We start from the raw sequence: 27310 nt of genomic DNA on the forward strand, positions 1-27310 counted from the left end.
TATGCACTGGGCAGGTCTAACACACCAGGAAGCAAGATCAATTTAGAAACTTGTCGATGAAACTTCTTAAGTCCTATAAAAACTTTCTAACACTTGTATCTGGAAGCTATACACCATGAGTCTTCTTTTTTTTTCTTTTTAGTGATTCCTCACAACAGACTATGAAATGGACAAGCTTTATCTCACAGTAAGTTACTGACAGTGAGGGAACTTGAATTTTCAGTTCCCAAGTTTCTCCTCCCATTCTTTACCCAGTTACCTGCTGAGCCTGTGAGAACGAGGGAGCTGCTGCAGGTACCATTACGTTTCTTCCAGCTTCTGCCAGCTGTCCGTGCCTGCCAGCACCCCACAGGTAGACATCACATTTACCTCCCAGGTGCCAGTCCTGGAAAACCAATCATCTCTCCATTAGATTCGTCCACTCATCAAATGAGCAAGCACCGAGTACCAGTGTGTGCCAGCACACACACACGGACACTCAGAAGCAAAAGATATACTGAGGGCCACCACCGTGTAATTATCTTCATCTTTACTGACCTCAGGTCTAGAAGTTGCCCAAGACATAATTTGTTCATCCATACCATTAATCCATTTGCCGTTATCCTGCAAGAGAGCACACGTCTGGGTCAATAATGCAGTCGAGATTTATCTATTCTTAACTGATAACTAAGGCTTCTTCCCAGAAAAGATCGTGGTAATATTATAAGAAATTAAGAGCAGTTTTACAGTTATGACAAACTTGATTTTATGCATTGTTAATATTTCCCTTCATTATAAAGACTTTCACTATTACTACCACAAGCGTTGCAGTGGTTAAAAGCTACAGCTGCTAACCAAAAGGTCAGCAGTTCAAATCCACCAGGTGCTCCTTAGAAACCCTATGGGGCAGTTCCACTCTGTCGAATAGGATCACTATGAGTCAGAATTGACTCAATGGCAAGGAGCCTGGGCTTGATCACTGTCGCACCGGTGATTCACATCAGATCATTTATGTTTTCTAGGCACCCACAGGTTCAAGGTCACATGTGGCGAGCCACGGCCCCTGTGAATTTGCTGTGTAGCCAAGGGCAGGTCACTTCAGCTTTATGGACTTCAGTTTCCTCATCTACAAAATGACAGAGTTGGACCAAATGGGCTCATTGACATATTAAAATATTTTATATTTAGGCAACTTTCCTCAATATCTTTTTGTTTCATATTGCATTTATAGTTACATATTCAATGTATATATTTATATATTCAAATGCCAAGTAAAGGGGTTACAGATCAAGGGCTGGCAAGCATTTTGTCTACATTACAGCTTCTACAGCCAGATACTCTCAAAATCAATCAGGAAGAATGACAACTGGGATGTTCTTCCATATGTGTTCTTGTTTGATGCTGATAAATGACACGATTGAAGCACCAAATAATTTAGAATCCATATGTGGCATAAACCTCACAAAGTGACCAGGAAAAGGTGTTAAAATACAGAGGAAAAAGCACTAACGAGGCACCCCTGGACAAAAGAAAGAGGAAGATACAGGCTACGCTATAGAGAACCAGAAGGTTTACGAAAGCTCCACGGTTCTCAGATGATCAATCCCTGCCATCACAGAGGCTGCCTGTCAGCTTGAAAGTGATTATCTGAAAGTAAAAGTATTTTCTAGTTTGTCCAAAGGTATGCTTCTAATGATTCAAGTTAGCAAATACTTATAGGGGGTCTGTTCTATGCTGAATGCCCATGTCAATGCAAACAGGAGCGGCTCATATTACATTTACCATTAGGAATACCAGTTCATCTTCTGGAACAGGCTCTAGATCAGGAACGGTAAAAGATTCTGGAAACTGTGCTCCATTGGTCAGGGCTTCAGCGGCTTTTATGGTGGTTGAGAAACATTCTAACCAGGCCCACTCGTTGGGATTCCAGGAAGTGGGGTCAGGGAGGCAGCTCCGGTGGTGTGGTGGGACTGGGGGGTTACACAAGAGCTGATCCAGGTGAAGCCCGACAGCGAGGGACGCCAGACACTGCATGTAGGGGCTGTGAACAAGCTGGTCGCCACAAACCACGTGAGGCTAAGAGAAAGTGCAGGGACACAGTGTTAAAGGGTCTGTGCCAAATACGCTAAGTTAACCCCCTGTATTCTGAAAGCCCACAATAGTAGCTTTTAAGTTCACTTCCTAAAATCATTTTATTTTGAAATAATTTTTGATTTACAGAGTTGTGGAGCTAGTACAGAGATTTCCTGTATACCCTCCACCCTCCTTTCTCTAATGTTGACATGTTACATAACCATGGCACATTCATCAAAACTAAGAACTTAACATTAGTACTATAATATTAACTAAACTACAGCCTTTATTCAGACTTCCCCACTTTTCCCACTAATGTCACCTCTTTCTAGGACCCAATGAGGATATCACATGCATTTAGTGTATTTTCATTACAGGTTCTTTTTTTCCCCATTAACAAAAAAAAAAAAAAAAGAAAAGAGACAAATAGCAACTAAACCACATTTTCAGATTTCCTCCTTTCCCAAAACGAAAATTCTTCCTTCTTCCATGGCGCTCCCTAGTGGTTGGAAAGCAACTCAGAGAGACTGATTCAGGAAAGAAAAGCTGGGCAAATGGGTCCGTGAAAATTAACTGCTGATTATATTCATGTGGCTTGGCAAAAACCCAAACCAAAGTGCTCTGCTCAGGGACAGCACACTGTGAATACTGAGGGCTGGAAGACAGGCTGCTTTAGGATCACTGCCTGGCCAACAGGTACTCAAATGAGGTCCAAATTCCATAACTCCTCATTCCAGATTGGCTGCTAACCTAAAGGTCTGTGGGGTTCAAACCCACCCAGTGGTGCCACAGAAGAAAGACCTGGCAATCTACTTCTGTAAAGAAAACCCTATGGAGCAGTTCTACTCTGTAACACACGGGGTTGTCAGGAGTCAGAATTGACCTGAGCGCAATGGTTGACGATGACTGACCGGTTCACCCTGAGCTCTTCTACTAAAGTTCCAGAAGGATTCACCTGGAGAGTGGAGAGGATATTCACTCTGCTATGTACATCCACCCCACTCTCAATCTTGGAATGGCAAAGCCACACAGAAATAGATACATGGGTCAGAAAAAGGAAGATGACATTTGAGGCACAAGAATTTTAAGAAGTTTTGGAGTGAATAAATAACTCAAAAAGAATGAAATAAACATTATACAAAGTTGGGATTTATTTCTTATTTTTACTTTCATTAAAATAAAGTAAGAGTATGCTTAGAATTACTGAACAACTGTTTTAGGTATGACTTGTCTTCCTTTGAGTCTGCCCAAACAGCCCCACTATTTTTCCTCAAACCTTAGGCTTTTAAGGGATAAATTCAAAGCTAGGATTCAGATCCCAAAGCACCAGGCACCCGTGGATCTCCAGGTGTGAGTGTAATGAGTTACCTTCTCATAGGCATACTGCTCCTGAAGCATCATGGGTAGCCGCTCCAGAAATGCTCTCATGCAGGGAGCCATGTTTAATCCCAGAATACCCTGCTGTTTCAGTGCTGTCCTGCAGGTTGCTAAGACATGATTGGCAGCAGCCCATTCTGCCGTACAATTCACGACCAACACATCCTGGTTAAAAATAAGTCATGCCACATGATATACTTATTAAAATAAAGAGATAAATAATTCTTATTGTCACACATATCTGAGAAACTCCTTCCAGTAACTGCATTAAACACTTCTGCTTTTTTGACATCCTGTTATATTTTTTAGGACCCCTGGTGGTACAGTGGTTAAGAGCTTGGCTGCTAACCAAAGGTCAGCAGTTCGGATCCACCAGGTGCTCCTTGGAAACTGTATGGGGTAGTTCTACTCCGTCCTATAGGGTCATTATGAGTTGGAATTGACTCGACAGCAATGGGTTTGATTTAGTTTTACGCTGTATTTTTAATGTCTATGGAACTTAAAAACATACTAAATTTTGTCTCAGTAAAAATGAAAGAATAAGAAATTGCCATAAAATTTGTGAACTACCTGGGCTGGCTGATTCTTTTTAAAGAGACAATGTCAATTATTTCCTATTTCATAAAGCTTGCAGGACAAGGTACTAGGATATTTCAAAAAATTGAGACGACCACAGGGATAGGAGAGGAAGAGCACTCTGTCTCCTGGGGACTCATCTGCAAATGAGGCAGCGTTCCGTGGTTTACCCTACACAGGCCATGACTAGCTAAGACCTGATGCTATTTTTTACTCCCAGTAGGACTATTCATGCAGGTTTACAGCTCTATTTAATATCATTTAAAAAAAAAAAATTTTTTTTTTTTATCCACATAAATATCATTAAGCTGCATAAAATGTAAACCAAAGTAGCACGTTGGCTCTGATCTTGCAGGGCACAAAAAATACTGCAGGGGATAATGCAGAAACAGGGAATCACCTCACAGCAGGGGACTCATTTTTTACCAGAATATTACATTTGGAAGTCAAAATATATCTTTTATACTAGGGCTAGATATCTTTGGGATGGTCCTTCTTTTCAGGAAAAATTCTTTTGAGACAGTTAAGCGCTATCTCAAAAATCATGGTGAAAAGTCAAAATCCACTTTATAACTTTCAATGGAGATGAAATCACTCAACAATTATGCATTTTCACAAAAGTCTTGGGTATAGTAGAAAAAAGTACTAGATTATAAATTGTAAGACCTGTATTTTGGGTGAGTAATAATTCCTCTGGATCTGTTTTCTCCTCTGTAAAGTGAGGAGAAAGTGATTTCTAAGGTTTCTTACAAGCTTATACCCTGTGATTTGATACAACTGCAATATTACCTTTGATCTATTTGAGCAAGCAGCTACCCCAACTTCTGGAATCCATACTGTGGTCTGAATAGCTCCAGAGCCTATCACAACAGTTTGCAAGACAGAGCCATCCTAAAATGAGATGTATTTATCAGTGCTTGTTACTTAACCTTAGTCATCATTTGCATTTTAAATTTATACTTTAAAAAAAATCTAAAATCTACATTTTAGCTAAATTGAGCAATGTCCAATTGTGTGCCTTCTACTCAATTTCCTAGGGCCAAGACAACTTTAAAAATATTTATCACCAATAAGAAAACTTACAAAGGGCAGAGGATTCTGAAAGGAGCTTCTTCAGTATTCAAGATATTATTACATAAAATATTCCTGGGATTGGTTGGGGTAATATTTATCATATACATTTAAGTTAATGTAAAAAAAAAAAAAAAATCGCTTAGCATGAAAATAAAATCTACACTCTTACCCTTAAAGACCAAATGTTCATGAGCCCACCGAGCCCACCGGACACCAGGGCGAGCCCATCAGAACTAAAGGCCACGGTCCGCACGGGGGTGATGTGTCCACGCAGCTGGTAAACACACTTGGCTCCTACAGATTTCCTGTAGCCATCCTGCAATTCATTTTCATTTTAAAACATATATTGAAATTAAAGCAAAATTCATAAAATAGGCTGGAGAGTTATAATTCATTCTTGGGAATTTTGTATTTCATTCTTTTGCATCTTGAAATTCTTTCCTATTTCACTGTCTAAGGATCTCAATCTTCAGAACTTTGCATTTCATTGATGGTAACATTGGGGGGAAAGGACAACTTCCCTCAGAAGGGTTAGCTTGACTGAACAAATAATAAAATACCAGTCTTGTTCTCCTTTGCTCAAGTTGAGTTTTCTCTTTTTTGATACGCTCCTAAGCTAGCTTCCTACCTTCAAATTGGCAGAAATGACCACATTTCTAAGTTTCAGTTATCTCTCTGAAACAGGTAAATTCTGACTTTCACTTTTTAACCAGTGTTTTAATAAATTTTAGCTTTGTGTAATTTTTGTTCTTAGCTCCTAATATTTGTGAATTGCATATGCTGACTCTACAAATGGGTTCCTCTTTTTGTTGGCCGATGATTCTGTTTGTCACATGGTATCTAATCTACACGTTTGCAGGTTTTAGAGTGGGATAGGTAAGGCCTGTCCAGAGGGCTACTTCCACTCACAAGTAAGAAGGAAACCAGACTTATCTCAGTGCCCCACCTCCACTTCAATGAGTAGTCCTCTCATTAGCATGCTGTCTACCCCTCCCTCCTCCCTTTGCCCTGCTCTTTGTCTCCCTCTTCCTTCTAGTTACAACAGAGCACCATACCAGACCTACTCATTTACCCAAAGACAACTTAGAGTGTTTTTCTGCCAGGGGGATCTGTATCATGGACAAAAGGCGGAGCAGCCCAGGTTGCAAACTGGTAGCTCCGAGATGTCATTTGATTTGTCACTCAGTGTTTTAAAGAATTTTAAGTCAGTTGCCAATGTTTACTATTGAGAGATTTTACTTAAAATAGTGGATTTCTGGCTTTTATAAACAATTAGATAATCTGGTAACAAGAGGCTGTCATATCTAGAGGGTGACACCCAACTCTGTGGCAGCTGTGCCCTTTGTATGAAGCATGTATGCTTCTGTTTTTGTTGACCCTCCCCACACCTTCCAGCTCCTGGCTTCATGCATTTACTTGCCTTGATGGCCCTGAAGGCATCTGAATTTGCAACCCTTGTTTAAGATAAATGAATCATTCATCATAGGTAGAATTTCTGGTATCAGTAAGAGATACTTTGGACAAGGAATGTTCCCACAGTGTTCCTGTTTCACTGTACCAAAGATGGAACTTAGGACTGACTGGTCTATTGTGCTGATTATATCCATTACCATCATAATCATCAATCACTATTTACTGAATATTTCACATTAACAAGCAATTATAGTGTCTCTGACTTATAAACAAAATCAAGTTCATTCAGAGAGCTCTCAAGTATGACAAATATTCACATTTCCCTAATGGATCTTTCAGGACACAGGAGTGATTATCTTAGTAATCAAGGTAGAATTACCATAACACACGCTTATGTGGTTTCAGGTCTTTCAAAAACACTGGAATACTTACCTGGCAATTTGACTCCTGGTCCCACCATCCTTCTGAACTAGTCACACTAGTTTGTGTAATATCTTGTGGAATACGCCAAACACACACTAAGCCGCTCTGACAGCCACTTAAAAAGAAGAAAAAAATTAATCACGCAAAGCCAAAACATGTTAATATACCGAAGCAAGCAAAAATATTTTCAAATAGCAAACAATTAAGACCTGAGAGTAGTACGAAATTATTTTTAGAATGTATATGCTGTAGATACGCTATACTCTTCTATAGGAAATACAGCTGAGACCACTACTGTAACAACATCCCTTCTGGATAAAGAGGCTACTATCAAGTTTCGCACCAGAAAGTTGCTCTTTTTTTCTCCGAGTTGGTCTTAAGGTATTACACATTATAAGAATAGGAAATGGCAATAAACTGTTTAAGACCTCTGAAGAGTCACATTTAATGCAAGTTTAACAATTTGTTCTAATAGAAAAATCAAGACACACCCACACATACACACAAATTGACAACATACGTAGCCATCAGTAACTGCAACTTGGATCCTTTCCCTGGAAGGCTGCACCAAGCGATGCCATTTACAATGGCTGGATGGCTGAGTGAATGCAGACAGCGCCAGCATCCTGAAATAGGCCCCCAGAGTTTCACATTTTCTTCTTTGGCACATGTCAGAAGAATATGACCCGTTGGGTCCCACTTCATACTAACAAGAGTATCCTTCAAATAGTAGGGGGAGAAAAAAATCAGAAAAATGCTTTCTTCACAGTGCCTTTAACAAATAAATGTGTTAAATTTAATCATTTATGACCCACACTTCTATCACTCAATTATTTTGAAACCGACATTTCGAGCAAATCACAGATACTGTCATATCGCTCCTCATCAGAGACCAACTTGCCCTTTAACACAGTCTGCACTATATGCTGCATTATATATACATTTGCTGCAGGCAAAGCTGAATAAATATTAGCTGAATGACTAAATTATGAACTTCTGATTCAGATAGGTTATATTTACCTTTCATTAGCATTTATGTATTTTATTAAGTGTTATTTTTATTGACTGGCAATTGTTACAAAATAAAAAAGAAGAAACTAAAAACCAAGTAAGCTAAAGCACCCCTCACGCTAGAACAGCAAACAGTTCTGAGGCCCTAGGGCCTGTTCTGTGTTCAGACAGCTGTCATGACTGTGCTCAGACAGCTGTCATGGCTGTGCTCCTCCACCTTTCAACACCAGGCTTCCTGCATTTATGTGACCCGTCCAGATGGCCCTGTAACCATCTAAATTGGCAACCGCCGTTTACGGCAAAATTTTTAAAAGAAACCAGTATTAAGTAATACTAGTTTTTCACTAGTTGCTAACACGATAGTAAAAAGAAGGAAAAACAGCCCTCTGGCGAAGTCGCTCTACCTTATGTGCGTCAATGAGAACAATGCCTCCTTTCTCAAGTGGCTCCTTGGTTCCCAGCAACAATTTTCCATCAAAATATCCCACTGCAAATGGTCTGTCTTCACTGAACCAAGCAATGCAAGTTACAGAGACTAACATGATTCAAGAAAAAGAAGAGAGACTATTTGTCACTGTAGAAATTAAAAGACAGAGGCTTTGAAAGAAATACATGCTACTGCAACCACTGAAACCAAGTTTCCAAACATCTCTTTAACACATTTAGACAAAATGTAGGCTCACAGTAGGGATCTGTGCAATCTTTTTTTTTTTTAATTGTGGTAAAAATATACATATAACAAAACATCGCCTTTCAGTGTTTTTTACACATGCAATTCAGTGACATTAATTCATCGTGTTGTGCAGCCATCACTACTGTTTCTAAATTTTTCCACCACCCTTAACAGAAACTCAGTGCCCCTAAGCAACGACTCCCCCTTTTCCCTACCCCCCGCCCCTGATAAACCAAAAACACTCTGTAGCCATGGAGTTGATTCTGACTCATTTGGTTTCTACACACTTGCCTAGTCTAGATCTTTTGCGTAAGTGGGATCACATAATATTCGTCCTTTTGTGACTGACTTATTTCATTCAGCATAAGGTTTCCAAGGTTTGTCTATGCTGTAGCATGTATCAGAACTTCGTTTCTCTTTATGGCCAAATAACATTCCATTGTATGTATGTACCGCATATTGTTCATCTTTCATCTGCTGATGGACACCGAGGATGTCTCCTCCTTTTGACTATTATGAATAATGCTGCAACGAACACTGCACTCCTGCTTACAATTTTCTGAGTATATACCTAGGAGTGGAATTGCTGCTCCTAAGAAAGGTCTGGCAATCTACTTCTGAAAAATCAGCCACTGAAAGCCCTACGGAGCACAGTTCTACTCTGACACACATGAGTCGCCATGAGTCAGAGTCAACTCTAAGGCAACTGGAGAAGGAGGAGGAGGAGGATGGGAATTATGTGGTTAACTTTTTGAGGCACTGCTGAACTCATGTGACCTACTTTTAAAGTGTTTTTCATTAGTGTGAAGGACTGTCTCATTTTTATCTTTCATTCTTTTTGGGTGGTGATTGAAAATGAGAGATGAGATCTAATTCTCTTACTGATTTTAAGTCATTGTACCAGGTTGCTTCTTTTTGGATAAGAATCTTCCATGAAACTGAGAACTGAAATAATCACAAAAAGAAAATCACCTGTCCCTCCTGCTTGTTTAATAGTCTCTACTTTTTACTCAATGTGTTCCCATGTTCTATCAAAAATGTTCTATTCTAAAGATCTATATTCACGTTTGCTTCTTTTAGTACATACAACACTGGAAAGCTACAAGAGAAACAACAGTATTTATCGTGGGGGTAGAGTAGGGTGGGAACTGAGTGAATACAGATAGACTTTTCACTGTATATCTTTAAACTTTTTTATTTTTGAACCATATGAAAGTATTACCTATCAAAAAAAAACTAAAAAAAAAAAACCTGTTTTATTCTATTAGTAGAGTAAGTACCACGTAAGTAGGGACCTTCAAATTACCCCACTCCCGCCAAAAAATAAAAACTATGTAAGATGTTTACCCATCCAAAGGGAACAGTGAGAAAATGAATGAATGTAGGCTTATGACTTGCTATCTCTTGCCAGACCAGATATTCCACCTCCTCCCTGCCACTTCCCCAATTTTACACATTTGTTAATAATCTCATCTCTACCAATAATTATCATCGTCCTTCTCTTCAGCACTCCTAACTTTCGAGGGAGACTTGGAGCCTACTATAAATGCTGAATCACTTACATAAAGATGAATGACCAATGTGTTATAACACTATTAGATCTCATTTTAGCAGTGATGAGTGGTGGGGCTTTGGAGAGAAATATCTTTCAACTTAATAAGTAATTAAAATGAAATAACAATGGACCATCTAGAAAACAAAGCCAAAAGTAATATTCACTCAGGATTTTAAAAATCAAGTGCCAGGTGGGAACTTTCTCAACTAGACATAAGTCCAGTCACTTACCATCCTTTCGATAGCAATGCTCCAATTCTCGACGGTGCATGGTGGACACGTCAACAACTTCAATCAGTCCTAGAGATCCATCCATTCGTCCCACCAGCAGTAATTCTGGGGACTCTCCTGACCAGGCTGCAGCTGGACCCTCTTCTGGCCACGCCAAGGCAGACACCCAATGAGGCTGAATATCTACTAATCCTTTTCCTCCTAAAGAGAGGGAAAAGCTTAACTAGTTTTTACTTAATTCTTAAAAACAATAATATGAACAAAAATAAATATTACTTAATTCCAATAGACACTCAAAGCCATTCCCAATTTCATAATAGCCTACTGATAAGACTGAGCACTCCGGATCCTTCATTTATATATGTGACTGCCAAATTATTAGGCTTTTCTGTAACTATTAAGGCAAAAATGACAGCTTTATAGAGAAGAGAATAAAGGAAAAAACTCAGTGTACAAATGCCTAACATTTAAGTCCTTTCCTAATAATTACCGAAAGCCAAATTAACATAAGAAATTCACCTACAGTTAAGGCTAGCTATTACTTAAACATGTAAAAATGAGCAAAAGTACTAATAAGCCCAAGATAACAACAATGATTTTTTGCTTTCCAGAAAAGTTAATAAAAATTGACAAGGGTTTATACTTGTGAAAGAAACAAAATAAACAGAAATATTAAAGTAATTCAGAAGATTACATAGCTTAAAATTCAGTGACCACTACTTCTCCTCAAACTCTAATCGGAACACTTAGTAGTAAGTGAAAATAATTTTTAGCTTACAACTATCAGGTTAGTTTAAATTCCTGGACAGAAAAATTAGGATATGAGCACTTCCTCTCTAACCTAAACCATACTGTGCTTGGATTTTCACATTTGCTGAATAGCTTATGAATTTCAAGGTGAGAGAAGTCATTGTTTGTATGCAGAAGGGCAAAAGAAAGGCCCAGTAAACAGCAGTTTTAAAAGTACCTTTGACAGTTTGCGAGTATTTGACTCTTACCATTAACTTGCCAGATATTCACCATCTTTTCCAAAGCCCCGGCTAGATATTTGCCACTGATACTCCAAGAAACAGGTGAGAAACTTGGATCACTGGGTGACCCCAGGCTTTCCTCAGCATCCCCTTCCCTAGAATATAAAAGATACGTGTGAAATTCTAATCCCCATCATCCAAAAGTAAACTAACCTCAAACCTTAAAATAGGAGTTTCAGATGGACTTAGAGTACATAATAGCAGTCTCTCACTTCAAAAGCTTGGCTAGCAGTATTTGACAATCACATTTATCATAATGTAAAAAAAGTGACAATCTGACTGTTTATCATTTAATGTAATATATACCTCGTCAACAAAGGCATTCTGATTTCATACAGGTTACACATGGTTATGTCTCAAGCCTATTGACTCCTGTTCACTTAATCTCTAGGAAGTCCTCAGAAAATTATTACCTACAGCTGACTATAAGACTATAAAGGATGCTACATTATGACACAAAACAATATAATTACTTTAATTCCTAAACAGTCCTTCAAGACCGAAGGAAAATTAGCCTGTTGTGCTATATGACTGAACGTTTATTTGCTAGTAAACCTTGACTTAATTCCGAATAATACACACTGAATAATCATAATACAATATTCTAAATAATACAATATACTGAATAATCATATCCTAAAAAATACACACTGGAGATACAGTAAGTCTCTTCTAAAAGAAAAACTTTTTAAAAAATGTTAGTGACAATTCAATTACATTAACACAACAAAGAAGAGGCATATTTAGGATTCTCTGATTTTAGATGTTACATGAGACAGCTAATGTTAGCACTCACAATCTGTTGAACACACAGGTCTGTTGCAGGGAATATTGCTTCTTGGTGACATTCCACACCCGGATGGTGCCATCATTGCCGCTGGTAGCTAAGAGACCTTTTTTATTACACCAAACACATGTCATTACCTAGAAAAGTTGAAAAGATGTGTCCAGCAATATTTAAACAAGTTTTGATCCAAATAATTAAATCAGACCCCAAAATTCTATCAAATTGGAAAAGAAAAATCTACTATGGAACTGTAAAAGAAAAGCATCCATGTTGTTGTTGTTAGGTGCCATCAAGTCTGTTGAACCTAGGTACAACAGAAACAAACACTGTCTGGTCCTATGCCATCCTCACAATCATTGCCATGGTTGAGCCCATTGTTGTGGCCACTGTGTCAGTCCATCTCATTGAGGGTCCTGCAGTACGCATGGCCTCATTCTTTTCTAAATGGCTGATCAATATATATCTATTTGAAGTACTGCTTTAAAGTACTAGGGCCAAGCACTTTTTTTAACTGAGACCTGTTAGAATCTTAACAGGCTAAGGTAAATATGTTAAAATACTTTAATATATTTATTTGTTCTATAAAGTAAACAACAGAGACTAAGAAGTGATTTTAATACCATTTAAGTAATAAAGGTTAGTCTTCATGTCCTAAACCGCCCCGTCGCTGCTTATGGGCCCAGATTAAAATAATGAGTCTAGTTTCTTTTGCTCTAGAGTGTATAAGCCTTCATCTTTTGTGAGGCTACTCCTGTGGTCTTCTTACCTTCCCTCTCACTTTCCCATTTGTATACTATTATGTAGGAAACCCTAGCGGCGTAGTGGTTAAGTGCTACGGGTGCTAACCAAAGGGTCGGCAGTTCGAATCTGCCAGGCGCTCCTTGGAAACTCTATGGGGCAGTTCTACTCTGTCCTATAGGGTCACTATGAGTCAGAGTTGACTCAACGGCACTGGATTTGGTTTGGTTTTGGTATACTATTTTGTTAAGCCAGCATACAGAGAAAGGAGAATTGGTTGTTGCCAGCAAATCTTGGTAACTTACAGACAGACAGAAAGACAGAAAGTCACTATTTTATCTCACACAAGGTAGTGAACATACATCGGGGTCAGAATACATACTCTGTTCTGATGAGCCTCCAGCTTGATAAAGGAGCATTTTCTGAGATCTCCTCCCATATCAGCAAGCGTTTGTGGAGTAGTTTGGTTGTCGCGGTCCTGTGCGGCAAGAGTGCGCACGAGCTGTTGAGCAGCCCATTGCCTGTGCTGTGAGGACAGCCTTGAGGACAGGCAGCAGGCTGCCAGGGCATTAGCCAGCTCCAGAGGGCCTACAGCACAAGGATCATAGGAAGGATGGGCATACAATTGGGCAATTAAACCTGCTTAAACAAAACAATGAAATGATGCCCGGGTGAGAGCTGGTGGTAGTGAACAAACAAAAATGGGTTAACCCATCTTTTAAGAATTAGCACTTTTACAAGCAGTCATTCACTAATGCATGCATACAAGGTATAAAGCATTCATCTCACAACAAATGCTATAATAGATTCTATAATAAATCTGATCAATTACAAATGTACATCTTATACACAGCAATCAAGTCCCCGCTCTAAGGTCACAGTAAATCGGGAATACAGCAGAACTCATTGTGAGGCCCAGACAGAGGCAGCGCGCCCTTAAGAAATGCCCTTAAGTTTGGCTTTTGCTGCTCAAAGGTGATCTTGGAAGCCAGTCAAGGCTGATGGATCCAAAAGCCCACCTCCCCATGCCAAATGGTCCTGACAAAGAGGAAAGCTGGCAGTAGTGATGAAGCAGCCCCTTCAAAGTGTTATCATCTTAAGACAATGAGAAAAATGACACTTAGTTTATCTAAAAGTTATTAAGGAAATCTGCCAAGATTATTATCTACGGTGACTCAAACCATAATCCATAACAAGACTAACTTAGTACATTTTCTAGTATTTGTTTCCAGGCACAAAGAAAATGTATCCGTGCACTTCTTTCACAATCTAAACTTAAGAAGTTTACATGTCATGCAATTCATCACATATAATAATGCAAAAACATCATTTTTTAAGCATGAATCAAGTTGATTAGAAAGCTGTGTATTTAAATAATATGAAACCTACCTTTCTTTTCAACTTCTGACTTATCATAGTTAGGTCTCAGTTTGGCCCCTTTATCAGCTAGTAATGCCACAAGGGCCTGAGTTACAACAAAGTTTGGGGAGGTTACAAGCTTGTTCTCTTCGGCAATTCCCCGGAGAAAACTGGGAAGAAACTTCCGTTGAATTGGATCATCAACCGTGGTTAGATTTACACCTGTTGCAGCAGAAATCAAGTTCTGAAGAGGCAATCGGAACAAACAGGTTTAATTTTTACATACAATTTTGGAACAAAAAGAAGAACATTTCACTTCAAAAGGCTCTTCAAGAATGAGCCGGAAATCAGCAATGCCCCAGAAAAAGCACCAAAACGAGCTTACCTGTGTACACAACTGCACCAGCAGTTTTGCAGCACTAGGGGTGTTGGATGCTAGACATCCCACGGCTGTGCTCAGGTAGGCCAGGCAAGAGATGGGCTTGTTGGCCTTGCTGTGCCCGCCTCGGGAGTGCTCTGAGGTGCTAGCCATGGCAGAGGGACTGGTAGAGAGGCCAGCTCTCCCTGCTGCAGCCAGGCACATTAATCGAACCAGCGTTCGGATATCTGTTAGCCCCAGAGACTCAAGACCAGCAGCCAGGCTGCAACTGGAGCCACTGTCAGGAAAGGAAGACATTTTATATAGATAAAGAAAACAGATTTCTGAAGAGAACATCTGGATTCTCACATATCATCCATAGCAAAAGCAACCAGGATAAAAGGCAAGCCACACACTATCACTAGCCACATGTGTCCTATAAAAAATGCCAAAAAAATTATGCAAGCTGGAAGCTGTGATACCTAAGCCTCTTTTTGGATTTTAATAATGATCTATACTTAAAGTGTAACTGAATTATCAAAGTATCATATACAGAAATGTTCATCAATTGTCAATTTTCCCCAACTGAAGAAATCTGTGTGACCACCCCCAGATCAAGAAACAGAACATTACCAGCTCCTAGAAGCCTACCTTGGCCCCCTCTCAGTCACTATGCCCCAAAAGTAACCATTATCCTGATCTCTAGCCATAAATGAGTTTTGCCTATTTTTGAATTTTATATAAATGGAGTAACGAAGTATGTACTCTTTTGTTTCTGGCTTCTTTCAATCAAACATGCCTGTAAGATTCATCCATGTGTTTGTATCACGTTCTTATTAGTTGCTGTCAAGGTGGCTCTTGACTCATGGTGACCCCACACACAACAGAATGAAAGGCAGCCCAGTCCTGTGCCATCCCCGTGATCGGCTGTGGATCAGACTGTTGTGATCTATACGGTTTTCACTGGCTCATTTTTGGAAGCAGATCGCCAGGCCTTTCTTCTAGTCTGTCCTAGTCTGGAAGCTCTGCTGAAACCTGTTCAGCGTCGTAACAACAAGCAATCCACTGCTGAGACAAGGGTAGTGGCTATGTAGGAGGCGCACTGGCTGGGAATTGAACTAAGGTCTCCCGCGTGGAACGCGAGAATCCTACTGCTAACCACCAATGCCTCACTGTTGAATTATATCGGTAATTTATTCATTTCCACTGACATATAAATGAAACCTACCACAATTGATTTATCCATTCTACAGATGACAATCCAGTGGTTTCCAGTTTGGGGTTATTACAAACAGTATAGCCATCAACACCCTTGCATGTGTCTTTTCGTGTACATACGCAAGCATTTCTGTTGGATACACGCCTGGAGCAGACCGCTGGGTCACAGTATGTTCATGGCCAGCTGTAGGCGGTACACCTACTCCTCACATATTGACTGGAAGTCACTCTCTTTTGAATGCTTTCCTTGTCCTTCTCAAGCATGGTTAGACATTACACTTTTACATCTCTGCTGTATCAATTATGTAACTTCTATTCATCTTTCACTACAATACACATACTCCTCACTTATCGACTATCTCATCTGGCACTTCCCATTTACGACAACAGTAAAAAATCTACTATGTGACTCTTTTGCACATTAACAAGGTGGCAGGCACGGCGGCAACAGCTGCAGTGCGTCCTCTCCCTCAAGGAGGGTCTCTGGGTGGCCTCTGGGAAGCTGGGTTGTGCTGGCTGCACCCTCCGCTCCCTCCTGCAGGCAGGGGTGCCATGTTCAGCTGTTGCTGGGGCTTGCCTCCTCCATGGCCACAGCCTCCTGGCAGACCTGCAGTCAGCACCAAGCCAGTGGGCACCTGTTCTGGGTTCCTAGCTCCTATTCAGCCTGAGGCTCTGCAGCTAAAAGTTGCTGTGAGGTGGTGAGAAAGGAAGAAAGAAAAGAGGCATGGCAAGGGTGTTTGGAAGAAATGTGTGTGAGTTTAATGACATCCCAAAGTGAGCTAAACTGGGCCTGAAGCCTCAATGACTTAGTGGGGCCGGGTGCATGACCAGGCTCCCAGCATCCTCGAGGGAAGGCTAGAGCCTCAGTGGCTCGCCAGACCTAGAGGGCAGAGGCGGCCCTGGAATCATGAACACAGGGCTTGCAGGGGTGGGAATGGAGCCCTGGAGATGGCTCCTTGAGGAAGCTCTGACCTAGCATAGGAAAATGGTGAAGCGGTTAAGCTGAGGCAATATCCAGCTTAGTCTCCTCCAAGCCTCCTATTCCGCAGAGAAATAATCCATAACCGAACTTAGAGTGATGAGCACATCAGCAAATCTTAGCTGTTACATTTCTACAGTCATATTTTCTAAATAGAAAAAAATCAGACAACTGGATGGTCTGAAAACAGAAAAAAAAATTTAAAAACCCTCCCTTTTCACATAATGCTGATTTTGGCATTAACGACCCAGTCTTTGGCACCTGACCATGTGGGTAAGTGAGGAGTGGGCAAACGACCAAAGGGTTTTCCAAGCAGCTGTACCATCTTCTCACCAGCACTGCTCCAGCTGTTCCACCTCCTCATGCTCTCTTCTTCTTTTTTTTGGTCCAATCTTTTTAACTTTAGCCATTCTGGTGGATGGACACTAGTTTCTCATTGTGGTTTTGATACCCACTTCTCTGAAGACTAATGAGAGTGACCGCCTTTTCACGTTTATTGGCCATTTGAGGACCCACTTTTGTGGAGCACTTCTTAATGTATCCTGCCCACTCTTCTTTTGGGTTGTCTGTCTTTTTCTTACAGATTTATACGAAATGTTTACATATTCTGTTGGTTATATGCATTGCTAATATCCTCTTCCACTCTGCAGCTTGCCTTTTTTACTTTCTTAATGGTGACTTTTGCTGAACAAAAGTTGTTTAAGGTAGTCCAGTCTATCAATCTTTTTCTTTATGGTGGATGTCTTTTGTGACTTAAAAAATCTCTGCCTATCCCAAGGTCAAGAACCCACTTGGAATTATTTGTTTCATATAGTGTGAAGGTGGGACCAAGATTCTTCTTTTTCCTCCTATACGGATAATGGAGAAAAGATTTAAGTTGTCAAGGACTTCATTTTACTTGGATCCACAATCAACAGCCATGGAAGCAGCAGTCAAGAAATCAAAAGACGCATTGCATTGGGTAAATCTGCTGCAAAGGACCTCTTCAAAGTGTTGAAGAGCAAAGGTGTCACCTTGAAGACTAAGGTGCACCTGACCCAAGCCACGGTATTTCCAATCGCATCATATGCAAGTGAAAGCTGGACAATGAATAAGGAAGACCGAAGAAAAGCTGACGCCTTTGAATTGTGGTATTGGCGAAGAATATTGAATATAGCATGGACTGCCAAAAGAAGGAACAAATCTGTCTTAGAAGTACAACCAGAAGTACAACCTTAGAGGCAAGGATGGAGAGACTGCATCTTACATACTTAGGACATGTTGTCAGGAGGGATCAGTCCCTGGAGAAGGACATCATGCTTGGTAAACTAGAGGGTCAGCGAAAAAGAGGAAGACCCTCAATGAGTTGACACAGTTGCTGCAACAATGGGCTCAAGCGTAACAACGATTGTGTGCATGGCGCAGGACTAGGCAGCGTTTTGTTCTGTTGTACATAGGGTCACTATGAGTCGGAACCACGTTGACAGCATCTAACAACAACAACATATGGATAACCATCTGACCCAGCCCCCATTACTGAAAAGATCATCCCTTCCCCATTGCTCTGCGTGTAAACTGCTGTCATAAATCAAGTGTCTGTATATATGTGGGTCAGTTTCTGGATTATTTGGTCTATTTGTCTCTCCTTGAACCAATACCACACAATCTTACGTAACTTTCATTCTGATTCTCTCCCTCAGGGTCCTCCTGTCTTTGCTGATTGGCTGTTAAACACCACTGCTTAACCACTTCTTAAATGGATGTCTTTTGGTCTGTCCTGGCTCCCTTTCCATTTTTACATTACATGCCACAGTGTGAACACAGCAAGAATCCCTGTGTTAGGATTTTCAGCTTGATTCAGCCAAACAGCTAGTTAACTCTACAGAAAAATACATTTTACCTTTTATGTTTGCCCTACATCAAATGGGTCAACAGCCTTCGTTTTCCATTTCACATCACAAAATAAAACATGTGCAGTTTACTCTATTACTTTAATGGCATTACTTTCTACCTAAAAAGAGCCGAGTACTAACTGAATAAATGAATGATGAATGATAATGATGACTATGTCTGCCTTCTTTCATGCAATAGGACATACTCAAGTTTCTAAAACTTCCACTCTGTCCTCCTAAGCAATCCCAGACTCTCGTAGAAGACACGCTAGACACTAGCTCAGCACTGCTTGCCGAGACTCACCTGACTGAGAGAAGAGACAGTGCTCTCATGACCATGGTTCTGGCCAGAAGAACCTGAGCAGCAGCGGTCACTCTCCTTAAAGCCACCACCCGGTCGTGAGGGTTCGCTAGGGCAGCTGCCTGCTCACCTAACGTTATTCTCCCAGAGGAACTTTTCTCTACAGAGCCATGGCAACCTGCAAAACATAAGATTTTGCTTAGTTGTTAACAAGGTAAGAAAAAACAAATATCCAGACTATTGAAAATTTCTCCCATTCTACCTAGGCTCAATGCTACAAAGAAATACAATGTATTTTGCTCATCTGGGACAGAAAATTCCTTGGGAGAAAGTTATTGCTAAGTCAACAACAATCTAAGCCAGGTAGTCCTCGATTTACGATGAGATTCCGTTCCATTGACTCCATCATAGGTTCATTCTGATGTAAATTAAATCTTTTTCTTTTTTTTTTTAGTTTTCATTACTATTGCCTTTTATTATCAGTATCTTTATAAATCCAATTTTTACTTATCTTTGGGTGTTGGAAACATTATATATAAACTTACAGATATACTTTAACATTGTATGTAGTACATATTACTAACAATAAAATGTACCAAAAAAAAAAAAAAGATGGTTGTAAGCACAGTTTGTCATAACTTAAATATGTTGCAAGTCAGGGACCACGTGTAGAGGAGAAATTTTTTTCTAAATAATTTCTTTTTTCTTTGTTTTGCTCATGCATCACTTCTACTAAGAAATACAGAACAGATATACCCCTGAAAACATGCTTTTGAAGATGAAGATGCTTTGGTGGTTAAGCAACCAAATACCGCCCCAATCCTTTATTGTGCATCCCCAGTAACTAAAGTTACCATATCCTCTCATCCAAATAAAAAAGTGCAAAACAGTTTTAGGTCCGTTCCAGAATTCTCTTGGCACAAAGTTAAAAAAAAAAGAAAAATTTTACACACTTTTATCACTTCAATATTTTATTTTAAAAAATCAAAACAATATTACATACGCCTTCAAAATGTTAAAACAACTGCCGAAAGAGGCTTGCTGGAACAATGCTGAAACCTTATTATTAGATGTTTACCTGTCTAAGAAACATATTGAGAGAGGATCTATAAAATCAATGCAAATCAGCATTTTGGTTTACCTATTTGCATCAGAGTCTCTTCCATACTGTTTGTGGCTGTGACCATTGCTACGGACGCTCCCAGTGGATCACTATCCGGGAACTGAACTGGTTCTGGTACAATGCGCCGGTCATTTAAACCCAGTGGCCCAGCAAGCAATTCAAATTCTTCTTCACCTGTTAGCTTTTCATCTTCATCAACATCTAACATGTCCCAGTCTTCTGGAATTTAAATAAATAAATGTATGGTACACGAATATAACACAACTCTGCTGGTAACAGTTTTTGTGAGGTATGTCTAAGATACATACGGACTGTAAGTCCGGTATCCACAAAATGAACTAGAGCACCATCTCATGGTGATGCAACCAAACTGCACTCCTGAGGCTCAGTGAGACTAAGGGAAAAGGGGGTCAGTGGAGTCAAATCCATTAAAAGCCAACAGCCAATGTTACAACTGGTTATGGAGGTTTCAACTCATAAGAAATACTGGCATGGAACCAACAAAAGTTCTTACCATGCCCATAATCATTAGGAAATGATTTGGCTCAAGTAAACAAATGCTCCAGATAAACTGATGCTTACTAAATGTTTTATTTTTTACTTTGCTCACTTAGGATGAAAGTTCAAAATGTACTACATACTTTCCCTACTTTGAAAAAAAATTATGTCAAATAGAAATTAACATTCTGTAGTAAAGCTAGTGTTTCAACCCAGGTCCTTTTCCTTTGACTTCAAACTAGGGGTGCTGCTATCAAGCTACCTTGAGTTTTGGGGAGAAAGTTTAAGTTAACATGTACATAAACACAAACACACATACACAATGGTAAACTTTAGTACAGATGGTAAGGAGATGAACATATAAAAATACGTGTAAAATAAAGAAGCTCTCAGGACAAACAACTACCTTCATACACACTGTCCTGCTTGCCAAGTAGATCTGGAGCTTGTCCCTTGTACCTGCACCAAACATGAAGAACATCGTGTTTTTATATAAAACGGTTAGTACCCGAAAATGCAAATTAAGTCATTAGAACATTTTAAAAGGTCATTCATAAAGCAACACAAAATAAAACAGTGTGTTTCATGTTATAGGCTAACGTAATAAAAATGGCTGGTATGCAGGAACAAACATGCTTGCCAAATCAACGGCTGTTTTCCCAAAATACTGGGGAGGTTTCTGGGTTACCTACAACTCTTTAAATAAAAACCTATTCCAGAAAGCTTGAAGGCTGTAATAGTTGGCAAGAGCAAAACAACCTGCTCACTAGAAACTGCTATTGAAGGATGTGAGGAGATAATATTTTCATGAAAGCTCTTTTCATCAAAAACAAAAACCATCTACATTTTCACGAAGAAAAAGATTTTAATTATGACGCCAGTAATCTGGTGAAGAAGGACCATGAAGAAATTGACCATAAGCCTCCTAAAGGTTAAGGCAAGGGTCCCGACTACAACTTGCCAACAAGTCAAAGTACAATACAATCAAACTCTAGTACAGGACCTGCATCCCTGGACTCTCAGAGATTCTGCAGGCTTCCAGCTCTAGTGGGAGCATGAATTCCTCAACCCCTTCCATCTTTCCTGTCCCCAGTCTGGTGATCATAGGACTTCTGGGAAAGTCAACAGTAACTTCTCACATAAAGCAAGCTAGGGTATCCATGCCTTAAGATATAAGAGATAGTTTACACTCCTCATTCAGAGGGTCTGGAAATCCATACAATTCCAAGGTACCTTTCAGAACTTGTTGTCTTGGATTTGGTCTTCAGGGCTAAGTACTTCTCCCTGCAGCTGCCACATAACAGGTAGTATGGATTGCCACTCCCACATTCACCGCCGAACCAGCCATCCACATAGGAGCCGTTGCTGCGATAGCCCTGGCGGTTGGCACTGCGCCCGCAGCCTGGGTGGCTTCTCTTCATGTGCTGATTGAAGCTGACGACGCTGCATTCACACAGTTCACACACCACCACTTCTTCCCTGTCTTCAGACTCACAAACATGCTGCACAAAACGATTTCATACCAAATTATTACAGTCAACTTAACATAAAATTAAGAAGCGGTAAACAGAGTGTTTGTGATAGCAACCATTTTGTTTACCTATGATGGGATATTTGCAAAGCGTTCATAATAAATTTCTTTCAAGTCAGAATTCAAATCACACAATCTGAGTATGTTCTTTGCCCTCCCTCATTCCAATAAATTATAATATATGTGACTGGGTATCCTACTAAGGAAAGTGTTAATAAAAATGACAATCTGCTTTACTTCAAAAAGATTTTTTTAGACAACTCATCAGACATGGAAGGGACTGGACAATGGGTTGGAGAGAGATGCTGATGAAGAGTGAGCTACTTGTATCAGGTGGACACTTGAGACTGTGTTGGTATCTCCTGTCTGGAGGGGAGATAGGAGGGTGGAGAGGGTTAGAAACTGGCAAAATTGTCACGAAAGGAGAGACTGGAAGGAGGGAGCGGGCTGACTCATTAGGGGGAGAGTAAGTAGAAGTATGGAGTAAGGTGTATATAAGCTTATATGTGACAGACTGACTTGATTTGTAAACGTTCACTTAAAGCTCAATAAAAATTATTAAAAAAAAAAAAGATTTTTTTAAACCCTCTAGTGAAAGTAACTATTTTTCATCCGGTCTTAACATTTAGATCTACATTTTTTTAATTCCTTAGAAAAGTCACTAAGAGTCCTTTATCTTATTAATATGGTAGGTCCTCTTTCCCAGAGGAGTGACGCAGTGAACTTTTCATTCTCCATGCTACCTAAGTGTAATGTACACATGCAGACACACCATGTACCCTGTCCCTGGATGGAGGTACTGACAAGGTCTATGTGGGCACGGTTCCTGGAACGAAGCACCCTAGTGAATAAATGGAACCTATGAAGGAGTAGAGGAGTAGAGCATGCATTCAGATAGCAGTGTGAGCACAGCAGCCACGTTACACGCCCAGCAGAGTCCACCGGGATCTGATGCCTGTTCTGTACTCTATCTTTGACATCAGAATCAAATGTTACTACAATACAGCTCTAGTCACCCAAGTCAGGGGAGAGAAGCAATACATTGCAAAGAGAAAGCAACAACAGAGACTTTTTCTTATTAGTTTGTAGGTCTCAAAGGAACCTCAAGCATTAAATCCCCAAACCTCAGGATGAGATGTAAGACTTTGGCAAGGCTATTAGTAAGCTGCGTGAAGAGGAAGCAGGAAAGGAAGTCAGAGCAGCCCCCGCTGCAGTCGCACACACCCAGGTAGGCCAGTCCAGTACCTCTGGGATCCACATTCCCAGAATATCATTGTCACTGGTCAGATCTTGTCCAAACATGGCTTCCATTGCTTCATCATCAAGATCGATTTCCAATTCTTCATCTAAATTAAAGTCATACAACGCCCCTGGGTCTTGCTGCAAAGATATTCCTTCTCTCCGACTTTGGTTCCTGTGGGCCTGCACAGAGCGGTATAACCCCGCTCCGGACAAAACAAAAAAGGCACTTTATTTGCACGCATAAAATAATTCTGAATGTTTTGCCAGTTCTTAACTGTCATACATTTAGGTGACAGCCTATCTTAGCTGACTTACTGGATCCTAGATCATAAACATCAGATTGCACCTATCACAAGTGTTTCTTTATCTTTCTTTAAAAAGATAAGGGCGCTCGTACCTCACTGGGGTATTGACAGGTTTAAATAAGATAAACCATGTAAAATACTTCACAATGTTTGGTATGTAGAAAAACACTCAATAAATATTACCTATTATTATTCTTTTGGGTTTATTTTTAAAAAATCAGTTCCCTTTCATTATATAGTAAGTATATACCCTATATTTTCCAGGACAGTCCGAATTTATCTCTCAGTGTAACTTGTTAAATGATTATCCATGTTCTAATATTTTAATGATCAAAGTATTTTGACGAATCACATATCCCAGTTTTTGGTTTGAAAACTATATTCCCCATGACATATACTTTATATATCCAAAACCTAATCCTAGAAGTATTTACGAATGTGACAAGGGAATTTCTTTTTGCTGATCTAGAGCTTTACTAGTAGTGAAGCCTAAGGTGCACAAGCCCGTCAGAAAAGCCAGCACCTACTTCCTTGGCCCAGTGCCTTTTCCAGTGCCTTCTCACCACTTAAACACGCATCATCGCTTCTTAAATCACAAGTTGCTTGAGGGGCAGCGAGAGCTGTTAGGAAATTTCTCAAGACCCACAGGTGACCAGGATAGCCTTCTGCACCCAGAGGGAACTTAAAAATAAATCTATGACTGTCTACTGTGATTTCAATTTGTAAAACTATGTAAATGTGCATAAAGTAATATACAAGCGGTTGTTCTGTTGATGTCATGGGACTGAGTACTTAAGATTGTGAACAACATCTTCTTTAACGCTGCTTTTATGTTCACTTTAAAATAAAAGCAAAATATACGATACTTTCACACACAAAAAAAGACGTGAAACATGTAACTACCTGCTCTTGCTAGCAACGTGCGAGCAGCTAAGTCAAACTTATGCCTTCTCGTTACTGCTGAGCGACCCCGAGCTGGTGGCCCACTTCCAGAAGCCGCACTCTCTGTATGATCCAGATTTTCGGCGCTACAAAGGCAAGTTCAGAAGAAATACGGTTAAAAAAAAATCATGAAAAGAAAGCATAGGTGCAAGCTGGCTTATGGCATTACTTTTTCCTCTAAATGTCTCTGAGAATAAAGTACATTTATGATAAACTTTGAAATATTTTCTATCCCTTGTAAAACTTCTAAGTTATAAATATATCATATCTTGTGCCCTGAGCAATAATTTTATCTCACTTTGAACTATGCCAGCAATAAAAATCATGCTTAATGCACGTTCAAATTAAAATGAGATCAAATACGGCCTTAACTAAATCCTAAATGATTAAATACTTAGAACTTTGAAACAACTGGAAATCCTTGCTTAAGAGGAACAGATACTTCAAAATAAATTCTGAAAATTTTCATTGAGGTTGTTAGAAAAAGTGTACATTATTACATAAGACACAAGTCTGGGTGGTGACGTTACCTCATGGTTAGAATGAAAAACAAAAGATTTAAAGTCCTAAGGAATGCTGAAGGGGGAAAAAACTTTAAGGGGGATCTAGAATATTTTACTACATCTCATTTTAGGCTAGGCATTATCACAGAATTCTTTTTACAACTTAAAAAAGGAGCTTATTGTACTGGATATTAAAAACTACAGAAAAATGAAAATATAAATTTAATTATATTAAGACAGAAAACATTTTAAACCCATTTCTATCCAATGTATTAATTAAATAAACTTCAAATATTAAAGTGAATATTCTATTTTATATAATTTATATATGATAAATTTTCTTTTTCAGCATTTATTTTGTTTTGGAATAAACTTGCTTTAATTTTAGTTCGTTTTTTTCAGCTTGATTTTACATAAAAATTGTGAATTCCCTTCTTTCCATGAAAACCACCATTCAAGTCAAAATCCATCATGCCATTTTTATCCTTCACAGAAAAATACATTTGTAACTAAAACACCCACATGTCCATATGCCTGTGGTTATCAACTTCACATACTACGAGAAGAATTTACAAGGGGAAATAAATGGGACTTCTGTGGTCACCATTTGTAACAAATGAAAAAGAAATACAGAAATTAGAATTCCACCTTTCACTAAAGCCTTCCTCTATTTCTGCAGCATCAGCTGATGGTATGTCTCCTGGTGACTGTAAGTAACAGGGATCACTTGACTTCCCACTGCCCAGCACTGCTGCTCCGTGCCTCGAGTCGGCTGTGCTGCCTGACCGGGGTTCTTCCTCATCCTCGTGTCCAGGGTGCTCTATCATCCACATGGCAAGGACAGTGATGTTCTGGGCATCAGCCTCTCCTCGAGCACCTGAACAGGAAAAAAAAAGTCTGATCCTGACTTCAGGCAAAGTTACTCATGCTATCAATTTAAGAGTGCTTGCTACGATGCCCTTACAATCAAACCTGGTATCAAAAATCTTACCAAGCTTTATGGCTTCTTAAAAAACAGATTACCTCTAATAAGACAGGACTTTGCATATATTCATATACTGATATACAAAAACTTATCCTACCTGTGGCTTCCATGGCTTTGGCAATCTGCCGGAGAGAGAAGCCCATTTCCAGCAAGGGCACTGCAATCGCTGGAGGAGGAGGGGAAGTTGACAGTCTACTGCTTGGGTCTGACAAGGCTGAGACAGAAGAAATAGAAGTAAGGGCCTAAATACCACCACACACCATGAGTAAAAAGTATACTTACAGGAACCCTAAGTCCCCAACTTCCTAGTAGTGTCCAAATGTAACAAAATTTTATTCTACTAAGAATTCACTAAATGAAATGAAATTTGTTATAGCTTATAAGGTTTTTCATACAGTTAAAACTGCTAATAACACAAATTAAGCCTGCTAATAAAAATTTCTTTTAAAAAGTTTTCTTCTTATTTTGAAACAATTTCCCACTTATAAAAAATTTTAAACTTACAAATATTTGCAAGAATAGCACAAAGAACTCTTTTCTCCCTGAACCGTTTGAAAGTAGCAGACATGATGTTCCATCTCCCCTGAGTATGTCAGCTTGTAACTCCTACAAATAAGGACATTCTCCTGTTGTAACCACAGTACAATCGTCAAAGTCAGGAAGTAACATCTAATCCAGATCCTGTTCTAGTCCACCAAAGGTTCCAATACTGTTCTTCACAGCAAAGGATCCAATCTAGCATCATCACTGCATTTGGCTGGCATCTCTTTTCTATCACTTTGATACTCTGAAGATTACAGGATAGCTATTTTCTAGAATGCCCCTAACTTTGGGATTGTCTGATGTTTCCTCGTGATTAGATTCAGGTTATGATTTTGGGCAGGAATACTACAGAGTGATGCTGCGTTCCCAGCATTCTATCAGATAGTACATACTTTCAGTTTGTCTCGTTACTGTTACGTTAACTCTGATTGCTTGAGTTAGGTAATTTCTACCAAGTTTTCACCACTTTAAAGTTACTTCTTTTTCCCCTTTATAATTAATTATTATCTGTAGGGAGGCACTTTGAGAATATGTAAATATCCCACTTCTTATCACAGTTTCACTCACTAGTTTTAGCATCCGTTTGTTTATTGGGTGAATTAATTATTACTA

The 27310-nt window shown here is 39.6% G+C and overlaps 1 protein-coding gene across 7 annotated transcripts in view; it reads right to left on the reverse strand.

Moving 5' to 3' along the window:
- HERC1 (HECT and RLD domain containing E3 ubiquitin protein ligase family member 1) overlaps positions 1-27310 on the reverse strand; it is a 197021-nt gene that overhangs the window by 21010 nt on the left and 148701 nt on the right. For 4 of the 7 annotated variants that reach the window (XM_049905979.1, XM_049905982.1, XM_049905977.1 and 1 more), the window contains 23 exons: positions 26253-26369; positions 25819-26047; positions 24629-24753; positions 23403-23623; positions 21877-22149; positions 21054-21102; positions 20168-20368; positions 19030-19204; positions 14685-14955; positions 14330-14543; positions 13323-13579; positions 12212-12339; positions 11383-11510; positions 10385-10585; positions 8331-8461; positions 7436-7635; positions 6925-7030; positions 5249-5395; positions 4795-4896; positions 3421-3594; positions 1762-2055; positions 538-603; positions 260-385 (listed from right to left, as the gene is read on the reverse strand). In XM_049905979.1, coding sequence (XP_049761936.1) covers positions 260-385; positions 538-603; positions 1762-2055; positions 3421-3594; positions 4795-4896; positions 5249-5395; positions 6925-7030; positions 7436-7635; positions 8331-8461; positions 10385-10585; positions 11383-11510; positions 12212-12339; positions 13323-13579; positions 14330-14543; positions 14685-14955; positions 19030-19204; positions 20168-20368; positions 21054-21102; positions 21877-22149; positions 23403-23623; positions 24629-24753; positions 25819-26047; positions 26253-26369 — 3935 coding nt within the window. The remainder of the gene's footprint in view (positions 1-259; positions 386-537; positions 604-1761; positions 2056-3420; positions 3595-4794; positions 4897-5248; positions 5396-6924; positions 7031-7435; positions 7636-8330; positions 8462-10384; positions 10586-11382; positions 11511-12211; positions 12340-13322; positions 13580-14329; positions 14544-14684; positions 14956-19029; positions 19205-20167; positions 20369-21053; positions 21103-21876; positions 22150-23402; positions 23624-24628; positions 24754-25818; positions 26048-26252; positions 26370-27310) is intronic. The other 3 variants (XM_049905980.1, XM_049905981.1, XM_049905984.1) reach the window with 3 other exon arrangements.

This window comes from Elephas maximus, chromosome 13 (genome assembly GCF_024166365.1).
Source record: "Elephas maximus indicus isolate mEleMax1 chromosome 13, mEleMax1 primary haplotype, whole genome shotgun sequence".
In the NCBI taxonomy this organism is placed as follows: domain Eukaryota; kingdom Metazoa; phylum Chordata; class Mammalia; order Proboscidea; family Elephantidae; genus Elephas; species Elephas maximus.